Below are 12,156 nucleotides of genomic sequence, written 5' to 3' on the forward strand. Positions count from 1 at the left end.
CAATAAAAAAAACCCAAATCATCCGCAAATGCTTGTAGTTTAATTTTTGTTCCCTGTATTTGTGAATTATTCCTAATTTGTATTAATAGTGTCTCTAGTGTCAAAGTAAAGAGCAGAGGTGACAATGGACATCCCTGTCGGATTCCTTTGGTTATTCTAAATGCCTTCCTTATATCTCCATTTATTATTATATTGGCCTTTTGGGAGGAATAAACTGTTTCTATTAATTTTTCAAATCTGTCTCCAAACTGCATTTCTTTAATTTGACGTACCATATATTCCCAATTTAAATTATCAAATGCTTTTTGTGCATCCAGAAAGACAAGGGCCACTTGTCTTCCTGGTTGCATTTCATAATATTCCTATATGTTCATTACTACTCTAATGTTGTCCCTTACTTGTCTTTGCGGTAGAAATCCATTCTGATCACTATGTATTATTTCGTTTAAAATCCTTTTTGTCCTTCCTGCAATAATACTCATAAAAATTTTGTAGTCGGCATTCAAGTGCGATATTAGTCTATAATTTTGGATTTGATTAACATCGGTACCTTCTTTCGGTATCAAGGTAATATATGATTCCCTCCACAATTCCAGAATTTTTGCATTTAACAAAGCCCCATTACATATTTGCAGTAATACTAGTTCCAAAGATTGTCCTAATTTTTGATATAATTCTCCTGGTAAACCGTCTGGCCCTGGGGTCTTATTTGCCTTCTGTTTTTGGATTGCTTCCTTTAATTCTGTTAATGTATTTTCTCGATTTAATATATTCCTTTTTTCTCCCTCAATTGGTGACATTCTATCTGTTTTTCAATACTGACCTATTTTGTCTGTTTCTATATCTTCTGGGATATGCTCGGAGTGATCGAAGCAACCCCTCGTGGATGGAAAGGCTGCCTTCGCATGTATGACGATGGCAGCCAATCTGCCTGGCCAAACTTCCTTTGTCCTTGGTCTCAACCAGTAGGGGTTCTATGGCTTCCCTGAATAGTTTGTTTCCTTTAATTGGAGCCGAAGCAAATTTCCACTTGTGCTTTAATTCCGCCTGCCAATGGTGGAGCCAAACCAGGTGCCTCACCGTCACTGAAGTTGCAATAACCGTGGTAGTGTACTTGACATCATCGAGGGTGGCATTGTTGCTATCAACTTATTTAAATCCTGTTGTAATAAAAAATCTCCAGGTGGTGCCCTTTCTTGCATTTGTGCGAACTGTATGAAAGCTGCCGTGCTGAAGAATGAGGCAGTTGAGGTTGCTTTCACTGCCCATGCTGCTGCTGGGTGGACCTTTCGGAGAGTCTGCTCTGTATTGGTAATGCCTTCCTATGTGCAGGAATCTTCTATGTGGTTGGGCAATTGGGATGTGTAGGTACGTGTCTACTGACATTAACACATCTCCTTCTCGGATACTTCCCAGGATTGACTGTAAGGATTGCATCTTGAATATCCGTTTAGTAATTTTACATCCAGAATTGGTCTACACCCCCCCACCCAACAATTCCTTCTGTAGTACGAACAAGATTGAATAAAACCCTTGTCCCTGTTCGTCCTTCAGTACCAGTTGGACCACCTGAATGTCCAGCAGGTGTTAAACGCCTGTGTCCATGATGCCTCTTTTGGCTCGGTCTCTTGGTACCTGGGCCTCTTCTGAAAGAGTTTGGGGTTGTGGAGAGGAATTCCAGAACTAGGCTCATTCGCCCCTTGTGTTGGGAATATTACTGGTTGGTCCAGCTGCCCTTCCATTACCTCCTTGAATAATTTGAGTGAGGGCACCACCTCGCTTTCCACCTTAGTTCTTGCAAATAGCCTGTCTTTCGGCTCTGATGGGTCTGGAACAGACTCCTCCATTGCTATGGCCATTCCCAAGCTGTTGTTGCCTTGGCTTTACCTAGGAGCATCCTAAACTGCTGCTGGCAAATCAGCCCTGTGAAAGCTGGGGTCTCTTGTCTCATTTTCTTCTTCATCTGAAAATGCTGATTCCTTCTGCTCTTCCTCTTCTGAGATCAAGGCCTCACTCTGGGTGTATGACTGCACTGAATTGGATCTCTAAGAACCCAATTCCTCCCCAGCTTCTCTGACTAGTGAGGGATGCAGTGCTTCAGGCCTTCTCTCATTATTCCTTAGGTTAGGTAGATTACATTGTCCATCCCTAACCTCTGACAACATTTTTAACATCAGGGCTTTCTTTTCCTCCCTAAAGGACTGCTCTCTGAGCCCTGCTGCTGTAGGAGTAAAGCTGGCCTCTGCTGCCAGCTTCCTCCTCTTAGGGGAAGGCTCCCGACTCTCACTGAATTCCTGAGAATTTCCCTGCATCCCTGATAAACATACCTTTTCTTTTAGACAAAGAGCTCTGAACCAGCTGCTCATTAGCTCCATCTGGTGTCACCTCTCGAGCGCTATTCTCATGTTGCTATTGGCCTGCTTGCTTTAGCTCGGGAATTTCCACTCCTCTCCGCCTCCTTTTCAGCCCTTACAAAACTCTTTTAAATGGCCCTTTGTCTCCTTAAAGCCTCTCTTTCATCAGATTTGGACATCTCTCTCTTCCATCTTTATTGATCTATTGGCCTCCTTGTGTCCTTTTGAGCCCTGCTCTCTATTAGGGCTTGGGTCAGGTGATCCCTGATCCTCCAAGTCTGCCTCCATCTCTGAGAAGTCAGCCATATCGTCCCCCTTTGTGCTTTGGGACAAGCAGCTTCACCCTCACTAGAGTTCAGCTGATGTGGCTTGCTAGTTCCTGACCGCTCAAGAGTATGCTCTAGTCCCTCCTGGGTTTGCTGGGCTTGCAAGGTTTCTTTTTAGAGCGAGCTCTGCCGCAACTGAGTATCGACTCCTTTATTCCCTAGGACCCCTTCTGGAGGCTTTGCAGAGGCTCTTTCTACCACTTGGAATCCTTCTCCTGTAGCAAACAGCTCTATCCATTCCAATGATAGCTGCTGTGGCTTCCCTTTAACCACTTGTCAGCTGTTTCAGATATTCTTTGCTTAATCTGCACCCCTTGGCTTCAGAATAGCTGCATACTTATTTATCTTGCTCTCTGGGCCTCTCTAAACTCCCGCCTGCTTCAGGATGTACCTCCGGCTCTTCTGGGTCAGAATGGCTGAGCGTAAGGCTGTCCACTCTTTTTGGGGCTGCTGCGGCTTTCTCCTGAGTGTTAAACAGCTGTTTAGTACTCTCTCAGCATGTTGTTGAATCATGGATTCCCTTCGCTCGAGGCCTCCGTCCCTTTCACCTTACTCATTGTTTGTTGCTTTCTAAGCCTTCTCCCTTGTATTGATCAAAGAATCCAAAGCATAACTAAAAATCCTTTCTCCTGAGCACTCTCTCCATGTGTCCTCTTGCATGAGGACTGAGTCAAAAACAGGGCAAAACACAGTGGAAGGAGGTGGGACTAAGCTTTGATTGATTCAGTCTTCAAGCAGGGAAGCAGCGAGTACCCATGCTTTGGATTGTCCGACCCTTGGAGATAGCCTTGAAAAAAGTATGCAACAGCTATTATAAAACATTAGCTTAATCCACAAAAGCAGGAGGGAGTGAAGAAGAAACTCATTTTTTGCTTTTTAACTCTCTTTGTTATATGAGAATAGGAGAAATTCTAACAGGTTTTCAAAGTTCTGTTTATTCCTTCTAACACTTAACATAAATCTAGTTCCTTGTATTTTCAAACCACTGGTTTTTGTTCTGCTCAACAGAACAGACAGAGAGTAATAACACTCTCTTGTCCACTTAATAACCCATAAGTATCTAAAAACTGCCTGCAATCATGTGTTCCCTCAGTCTTCACACCTTAAACCACTTAAAAAACATTATCCCAGTTCTTTTAAATGATTGTTTCCAGACCCTGCCCTCCTCTTGATAGGCACCCTTTGAGCTTACTCTAGATTGTTGAAGTGTTTTGCCTCTCCTTTTCTATGAACTGCTTTCTGTTGGAATGTTTTACTTAACTCTGCAATATGAAACAATGATATTCTTTTCCTGGCTAAGTTTATTTTAAATGTATGTATGTGTATGTTCTGTTGATTCCATGTCCAACCACATTAAAATACTCTAAAACCCAATTTAGAATTCTTGAACAGAATAAATTTATGTTGAAGATAATTGTGTCAATCAAACATTCCATTCCAAACATTCATATGGGATGTTCCTAGTATCCAATCAGATGACTATGAGGGTGGTGAAGTGATTGTAACTTTGAAGACAAAAACTTTTTCTAAGACTGTCATAACTTCAAACTATTGTTAAATAAATGGTCATAACTCAAGGACTGCTTGTACATTGAGATAATCCTTCACCAAGGCTCACATCTGGAGGCTGGCATGCAGTATTCAGATATAACTAACGTACTATTTGTTTACTATAAATCATTCATACTTCCATCCCAATGAACTGATTGGGATGGATGAGAATGGAAGTCATGGGAAGGTTACCAATTATTTTACTAAGTTTGAATACAGAAGATCCCAGACAGAATTCCTAGACTAGTTTTCCCAAATCTGACCTCTTCCAGTGATGCAGAATTCTAAATTCCAGAAGCCTTTCCAAGAAATAATAGCATGTAGTATGAAATAGTCTAGTTTAGCATATGACAGCCTTGTTTAACAGAACCTATTTTGGTTTTAGAGTGTTTTTGTTTCGTTGTTTGCTCTTAATTGTTTGGTGGATCAGGTCCACCAACTAAGCTCAGATGAAAACAGTCACTTAGAACCAATACGCTAAAAATTAGGGAACAAGATAGAATTGTGTGCTCAGTATCTGCAACAACCACGTAAGTCCTTTCACATATAGATTCATTCCCATTTTCGTCCCAAATTCAAGCATTTATTGGGAATAATTTAGGGATTTATTTTTCAGTTATTGTAAGAGATAGTGCCTATGGAGGAGGATCTAATGTGATGAACTACACATTAGTGTAGTTGGGAGAAACAGTGGGAAGAGACAAGAGACAGCAGAGCTGATGGATAGGACACAGAGGAAGAGAGTTAGGACAGCCACTCCTTAGAATTTCCTAGGGTATGTCCATTAGGGTGAGATTAGTAAGAGTTTGGTCTGGCAAGATTCTGTCTAGTATATGCAAGCAAATAAAGAACCGAACTCTGGCTGGATTGGTCTACATTGTCCTTCAGCTAAGTCTAATAGTTACTGCTTTTATTGGAGAGCTAAAGATCAGAAAAATCTACAAATGACTGCAACTCACTCAGAGATCTACATACAGATTCTGAACTAATCCTATCACCAATTATAATTTAGGCCAGCAGCTCCCAACCTTTCGGGCACCAAGGACTAGTTCCAGAAGAGAGGCTTTTCCATGGACTGGAGGGGGCATGGTTTTGTGTGCTGCCTGTGTCCCATGGATAGGGCTTCGCTTGTTTGCATGGCCCAGTTTTTAGCATGCTGCTGACCAATGCAGATCCATGGACTGGGGTTGGGGACCACTGGTTTAGGCTGTAAACATAAGAGACTTCTCCCACAGAGGACATGGTTGAAAAAAATCATCTTTTTGTGGCTACATCTGCCATACCATACAAATTTTGCAGGATGCTGGAGCAAGGCAGGGTAATAAATTAGTTTATATCTGCATCATTAATCAGCATCAAATCCATGCAATGGACACCCTCAAAATAGATGTTTCAATGCCATCTCAAATATAACCAGAGAAAAGACTATGTAGTAGACCAATGCTTTATTAGAGGTCATAGAGCTACTAAACAAGACCATAAAGAATTGTGCTTCAGATGGTGCACTGTGGAAAACTGCAGAGAGATCTACATTGGAATGGAATATGGTTCCATTGCTTTCAGAATGCCAAGCAGAGCATCAGTAATGACCTTCAAAGATATCACTAATTTCCTAAACCAGAGTTTTAAAATAAACTGCTACTCTTTGGTTCACACAATTTTCTAAAACACATATGTGTGGATCAATAATTTATACTACATATTTTTCAAGCCTCTTTTCTCAAAGAAGCAAATGAGTTGGCAGTAATGACCTTGACTAAGTCAACACTTGTCTTTCAGAGATGGCTTTGGAATGTCGAGAAAAATCCAATTCTCAGAAGCTTGTAAGTTCTCTCAGAAATATTGCTACTCTAGCAGATCCACAAATGTAGCTGGGGCTGTATTAGATGCACATTGTGAAACAACACACAAATGGTGTGCAATTCTGGGATTGCAAATGTCACTTTTCTATGTGCAACAACTTCCTCATCACACCATATCCATGAAATCCACCTTCTGTCAAAATGCTTGTCAAACATATACAGATATATAAATGTAAGTACAGTTGTTGTGCTCACCAAAACGAAAGTAAAAGAGGGGACGGTTTGCTGCCGTGCTGTGCGGTGCCGTGCGCTCTCTAGCTGCTGCTTCCCGGATGTCACAGACCCCAATGTTGCTAGTGCGGTGCATCCTTCTTGCGGGCCCTTCACTGTGCTGCAGTCTACACCGTACCGCGGCAGCTCCATTCGCCGCTGTAACAATTTGAAAAAAACTAATTAAATCATGTTTAGTTTTTTTACATTTGTTACAGCCACGGATGGAGATTCAGCCCCCATGCAGTTGAACTATGTACACACACAAGTCCCAAAGCAGGTATACCTGCACATATACATACATCCCCACCCCACCCCCAAACATACAAACACATATACAAACATTATAAAACAGAACCACATAATCAATTTCTCACTAAGCCAACATTGGTGTTTGTAATGTCAACAAAGCAGCAGCCAGAAGACTGGATGTTGAAATAGTCAAGAGCTGCCTTTTAGTTTACAGCCAGTATTTTGGGTATTTTTACCTAAAACTTAAAGGCACCTTACCCAAAGTATTACATGCAGAATTATATTGTTTTGGTTTAAAGATGTAAAATACAAAACTTTCCCAACAATTGACATTGCATTTTCTAATAAATCATAGCAAATAGTGATTGAAGTGCAACCAATGGCACTTTAAAACAACATTTTCCCCAAAATGGGCAAAGCAACTTCCTTTTGGAAGAATCTAGAAGCAAGCAAGTTTCATCAGAAGAAAACACCAATTTTGTCTGGAAAGTGCTGAAGACAGAAATATAAGAACAAAGACTATGACAAATACACAATCTCCTGGCTCTAGGAAGCAGTAGAGTGCAACTTCAGCAGCTGCTCATTCTGTTAGCATAACAAAATGACAGAACTGCACAGAGGCGTCTCCTACATATTTTTCCCAACTTTGCTTTAGCAGAAATAACTAATGCAGGACAAAGTCCATAAATTTGGCAGGGAATCTTAAAAACTCTACAGAATGTGTTAGCAGAGGCTGAACTTAGTATTCTAGCAATCACACTTTTTTTAAAGAGTAAAAATGCTAGAAGAGTACAAATGCGAAGATGTCGGAAGAGTTTATCAGCGAGTTTTTTGATATCTCATAAAAATATGATCAGTCAAGTTTTAAAAATCAGTCAAGTTTTTTAAACCTTTTACTTCAGACTGGCAAAAATATGTGTGTGAATTACCTCCCAAAAAGCAAAACAAATTATGAAAAATATTTGCTTTATTTGCATAGGGGGGATAGGTAAATTATACATTTTCTTAAGAGTAAGATTTTGAATTTCTTGGTAAACAAAAGTATTTTTCTTAAAATAATGCAACAAAAATTTGGATTATTTTAGATAAAAAAAATAGTTGCCAGTAGATTTCTGGATTTCTCTGAAGGACAGATTTTGACCTTTGCATATTCTGTTCATTACTTAACTTCTAAAATGAGAGAAGTAGGGCTCAAATAATTAAATGGTTTTGTATATGAAGTGGTCTTTTCTAAGTTAATTTGCTAAGTGTCATATTCTTTATACTTGGTTTGGAAGAACACTAAATTTGTAAACTCCCACTTGTGATCTTCCATATTGCAGCCTGGAAACTATATAAATTCAAGTGAAAGTTGTTTTAGAGCTATATGACATGAAGATCAGACTGTAAATGCTTCATGGCACTACCCAAGACTACACGGCCAGGATCTTTCCCCATTGTAACACCATATATACAAGTAGTCCTCACTTAATAGCTAACCTATTAAGCGGCTGCTCAAAGTTATGACGGCAATGAAAAGGTAACTTTATGACAAGCCCTTGCATTTATGGCTGTGGCACAGTCCCCTGCAGTTATGTGATTAAAATTTGGACATTTTGCAACCAATGGGCTTGCAATTGTCCCAGAATCTCATGGTTACATTATTGCTACTTGCACTTCACAGCTGTATTCCATCCAGTAGAATCAATGGAGAAATTAGCAGCAAAACTGCAGGTGGAAGTCATTCAATGTCTTGCTTGATATTCATAACAGAAATGACATTGTAAGTTTAGTGCAATCATGCAATGTTTTGCTTAATGACCACATTGCTTAGCGATGGAGTTCTCAGTCCCAATTATGGTTGTTAAGACAGGACTATCTATAATATACACTGAAGCCAAAAAATATAAGGACAATTCATATTATTTTTATGTATGTATATATAATATGTCTGTTTGCACTGTGCAAGCTTATTCAGCAAACATGCATAGTTTTATTTTTATAATCTATGTGTATATTTTAAACTTATTCTAGTGCAGCCTTCCCAATCTGCTGCTTTCTAGTTTTATGCACATACATACATATCTATATACATACATATATATTTTTCTGGGGAATCATAATCTAAAAGTTAATTGGCCTTGAGGACTGGAAACATCAACGTAAATCTAAAATTTTTAATCCCAAACTAGTTTTGCTTAACAGAGAAAATTCTGAAAATTAGGTGAGCACCATTTTAAAATCAATGGCCAAATCCCATAAAATGCCGTCTTAATTATCTGACTTTTTATATTCTTTTAGAGAAAAAGGATACAGCATCTCTCAGAAGGACAATTTTGATTCCAGGCCTTCCTTTTCTAACCCTTGACTTAAATGCTATGGTGTCACAGGTTCTGGGGAATGCATACACTTCAAAAGCCTTCTTAAATATTTGGAGAAAAACTGAAATAAAATCCTGATACTGCCTTGTTTGGGAAAACTTAAGTGAAACCTTTCGAGCGTAATGGAAGAGCTCCTGTAGCAATTAAATCCACAATGTGAGTCCATTTAACCACTTTGAATCCACAATTTGCTTCCCTCATCTGAAGAGAGCTACATGTTGATTACGGAAGCATGACATTTAAATTCCAGACTATATTATGCCCAAGCAAGGCAGGATTTATAAGTAAACTACAAAGCTCCTTTAAAACCAGCTAATAATCCTGCTTGTCTGGGTGCAATAAAACCTCATCCTGGATTCAGATGTCATGCAGTACTGAGCTAGTCTGACTCATTCACCTGCTGGCATGAGTGGGAAAATAAGAGGATAAAGCAGGAAGAAATAGGCCAGTTAGCCTTGGCTTCTATGCATATGAAAATAATCCTATGTGTAACTATCCCTTGCTCCTGTTCTATATGTCTATAAGACATATTGAGATCTATTTATATTATTGTAACTTTCTTTAAATTATAAATGCATGCTTGTATAAAGTATTTTGCTTCATTATTGGGTTTTTTCTTTCTCTTATTAAGGGAGAAAGAGAGGATAAGCAGGGCTGTCTTAACAGCATTAAGGGCCCCAGGCAAAGCAGTGTACCAGGGCCCCTACGACAATGAATCCATATAGTCACTATATTTATATGATACAAGGTGCATTGAAGGGTTAACATACACAGATTAGTATGGGCCCCCTATCCTCATGGGGCCCACAGGCAAATGCCCACCAGGCTCATGCGTTAAGACAGCCCTGAGGGTAAGGAATGAGACCAAACCTAATTAGACCCCATTGATCAACTAATGGCATTCTGAACAGGTTTTATTTATGTCTGGGGGGGGGGGTACTGGACTCAGGAATCATAGAGGAAAGGGGAGAATCATAAATTCATAGGTCTAAAAGGGCGGGTCTTCTAATTCAAATCCTTGCCCAAAGGAGTTGGACTTGAATATACCTATTCTTCCCTGCTATTGTCCTTATTTTGATTGAGATTCAGATGTTATTTACTTTGTAAGAGAAAATGGTACTGGCACAATTGGAGAACTTCCTACTCATCACGCTACCCTATCACTGAATATCAGTGATGCCAAGCAATTGCTATACCAGCTGGAGTTTTGTGCTGTCCATGACTCATTGCTTGCAGTGGACTATTAAGGTTTTGGTGGTACACCAAGTTTTTATACTCTGCTATGGTACCAGGTGAAATCCTCTACTTTCTAACCTGGCCCTCTGCCACCTCCTCTAAACAGCTATAAGCACAGAAAGAAACTGGCCAGATGCAAAACCCTTCTAATGCCTAGCCAGATACCTTAGCCTGGCTATCTCTCTCTCTCTCTCTCTCTCTCTCTCTCTCTCTCTCTCTCTCTCTCTCTCTCTCTCTCTCTCTCTCTCTATCTATCTATCTATCTATCTATCTATCTATTTACCTACCTACCTACCTACCTACCTACCTACTTATTTTTGATTTTTGAGAGTTGTCTGGTTGATCCATACCATAGATCCAAACAAAGAAATTTCAGTGCATTAATTATGAATGAAATAATCATCTATTTCTCACAATTTAATTCCTGCTAGTGTTATGTGGACCACAGGGAAGTGTGCCAAGGTGAATGCTGTCATTTGTCCCAAATACTGATAACTGAGATAGCCTTGTCCAATTGGACACTTCCAATTGAGTTTTAAATACATCTTCCAAGATTCCTCAGCCACGCTAAGCAGCTGGGCAGTTTTGGAAGAAGCAGATACAACAGATTAGGGAGGAATAATTAGAACATGGTTGGTCTGAGATGTACTGTCCCTAAAACTGAAAGGACATGGTTTACAGGAATTTCATTCCTACTACCAGAGAAAGGCAACAGGAAATTTCTCTTTGGCTCCAGGTAAATGTCATCTATTGGAGGGGTTCTAGATATTTTCTTGTACTGTTCAATATTTGGAGTTCAGTGTCTTAGAGAATGGATTTGACAATCTATCTCCTTTTTCATTTTCTCCAAAATCTGAGGATATTCCTTAGTAAGTAATGATAGACTGAGAGTCAGTTAAGTGAAGCTGAGTCCATTTAAGCCAGTGTGGACAGACGTTTTTCAGGCCAGTAATTTTGAAGGTTGCTTGCCATGAATGAGGTACTTATCTTAAGGATTTTACTCAGTTCCAAATTTTATAACATTTTCACATTCTACAGTCGTATTCTGCTCAATGTCTACTTCTGGAAATATCCATTTCTTTAGGAAAATATGTTTGAGGGAGATGGGCAGTTTAGAAATATGAAATATAAATAAACAAAATCTTATTGATTTTAAGTTTGAAATAATTAAAATATGGCCAGATATTATTTACTTCCATAATTTTAATTGAAAATAGTTATACATTTCAACAATCTCATCTAGCTCCATTTACCATGTGATTCCTATTGCACAGTGGTTAGAAGGCAGTATAGCAGGCCAACTCTGCCCACAGACAAGAGTTCGATCCTGACTAGCTCAAGGTTGACTCGGTCTTCCATTCTCTAAGGTCAGCAACATGAGAACTCGGATTATTGGGGGAAATATGCTGACATTTGTAAACTGCTCAGAGAGTGCTGTAAAGCATTATGGAGCAGCATATAAACCTAAGTGCTAGTGCTATTGTTATGAAACTAGGATGGGAATGAGAAGAGGTGACACCTATGCCATATATTTAAACAAAGAGACGAACATTTGTCCACAAGGAGTAGTTAGTGGGAGGAACTAACACACATTACACAATAGTGACAGATTCTTTTGTGCCTCCAGATAATAAACTCTCTACGATGCACATTAACAAATTGTTGCAATGATGAATATACATGACAGTTCCATGCACTGATTTTAAATTTCTACGTACCTGGAGGTTGTGGCAAGTAGGCCCCAATTAATTTTGATCTCTTCTTTTCATAACCCTTCTGTGTGATGTCACCTGCCAAAGAAAGCAAGGAAAATCAAGACAAGCTTTAATGAAGAAAGAACTCATCCACTCAAGTCAAGAAGATAAATGCTTTCTCTCTGCGCCACAGTTTGTTTTGATGATCATAATGAATAATTGGTTGAAAACTTATTATTTCCATTTTGCCTGGAAAAGAACATTTAAGCTGGAGCCATTTTTGGCAACTAAACTCCCAGTGTAGTTTTTTA

The 12,156-nt window shown here is 39.4% G+C and overlaps 1 protein-coding gene across 1 annotated transcript in view; it reads right to left on the reverse strand.

Moving 5' to 3' along the window:
- The window catches only part of DIP2C (DIP2 acetate--CoA ligase C (putative)), a 370,495-nt gene that overhangs the window by 129,419 nt on the left and 228,920 nt on the right, over positions 1-12,156 (reverse strand). The window contains exons 3-4 of the mRNA XM_087947300.1: positions 11,870-11,941; positions 6,289-6,462 (exon numbers count right to left, since the gene is read on the reverse strand). Coding sequence (XP_087803426.1) covers positions 6,289-6,462; positions 11,870-11,941 — 246 coding nt within the window. The remainder of the gene's footprint in view (positions 1-6,288; positions 6,463-11,869; positions 11,942-12,156) is intronic.

This window comes from Notechis scutatus, chromosome Z, assembly GCF_049901735.1.
Source record: "Notechis scutatus isolate UNSWTSFEM ecotype Mainland chromosome Z, rNotScu1.2, whole genome shotgun sequence".
Taxonomy (NCBI): domain Eukaryota; kingdom Metazoa; phylum Chordata; class Lepidosauria; order Squamata; family Elapidae; genus Notechis; species Notechis scutatus.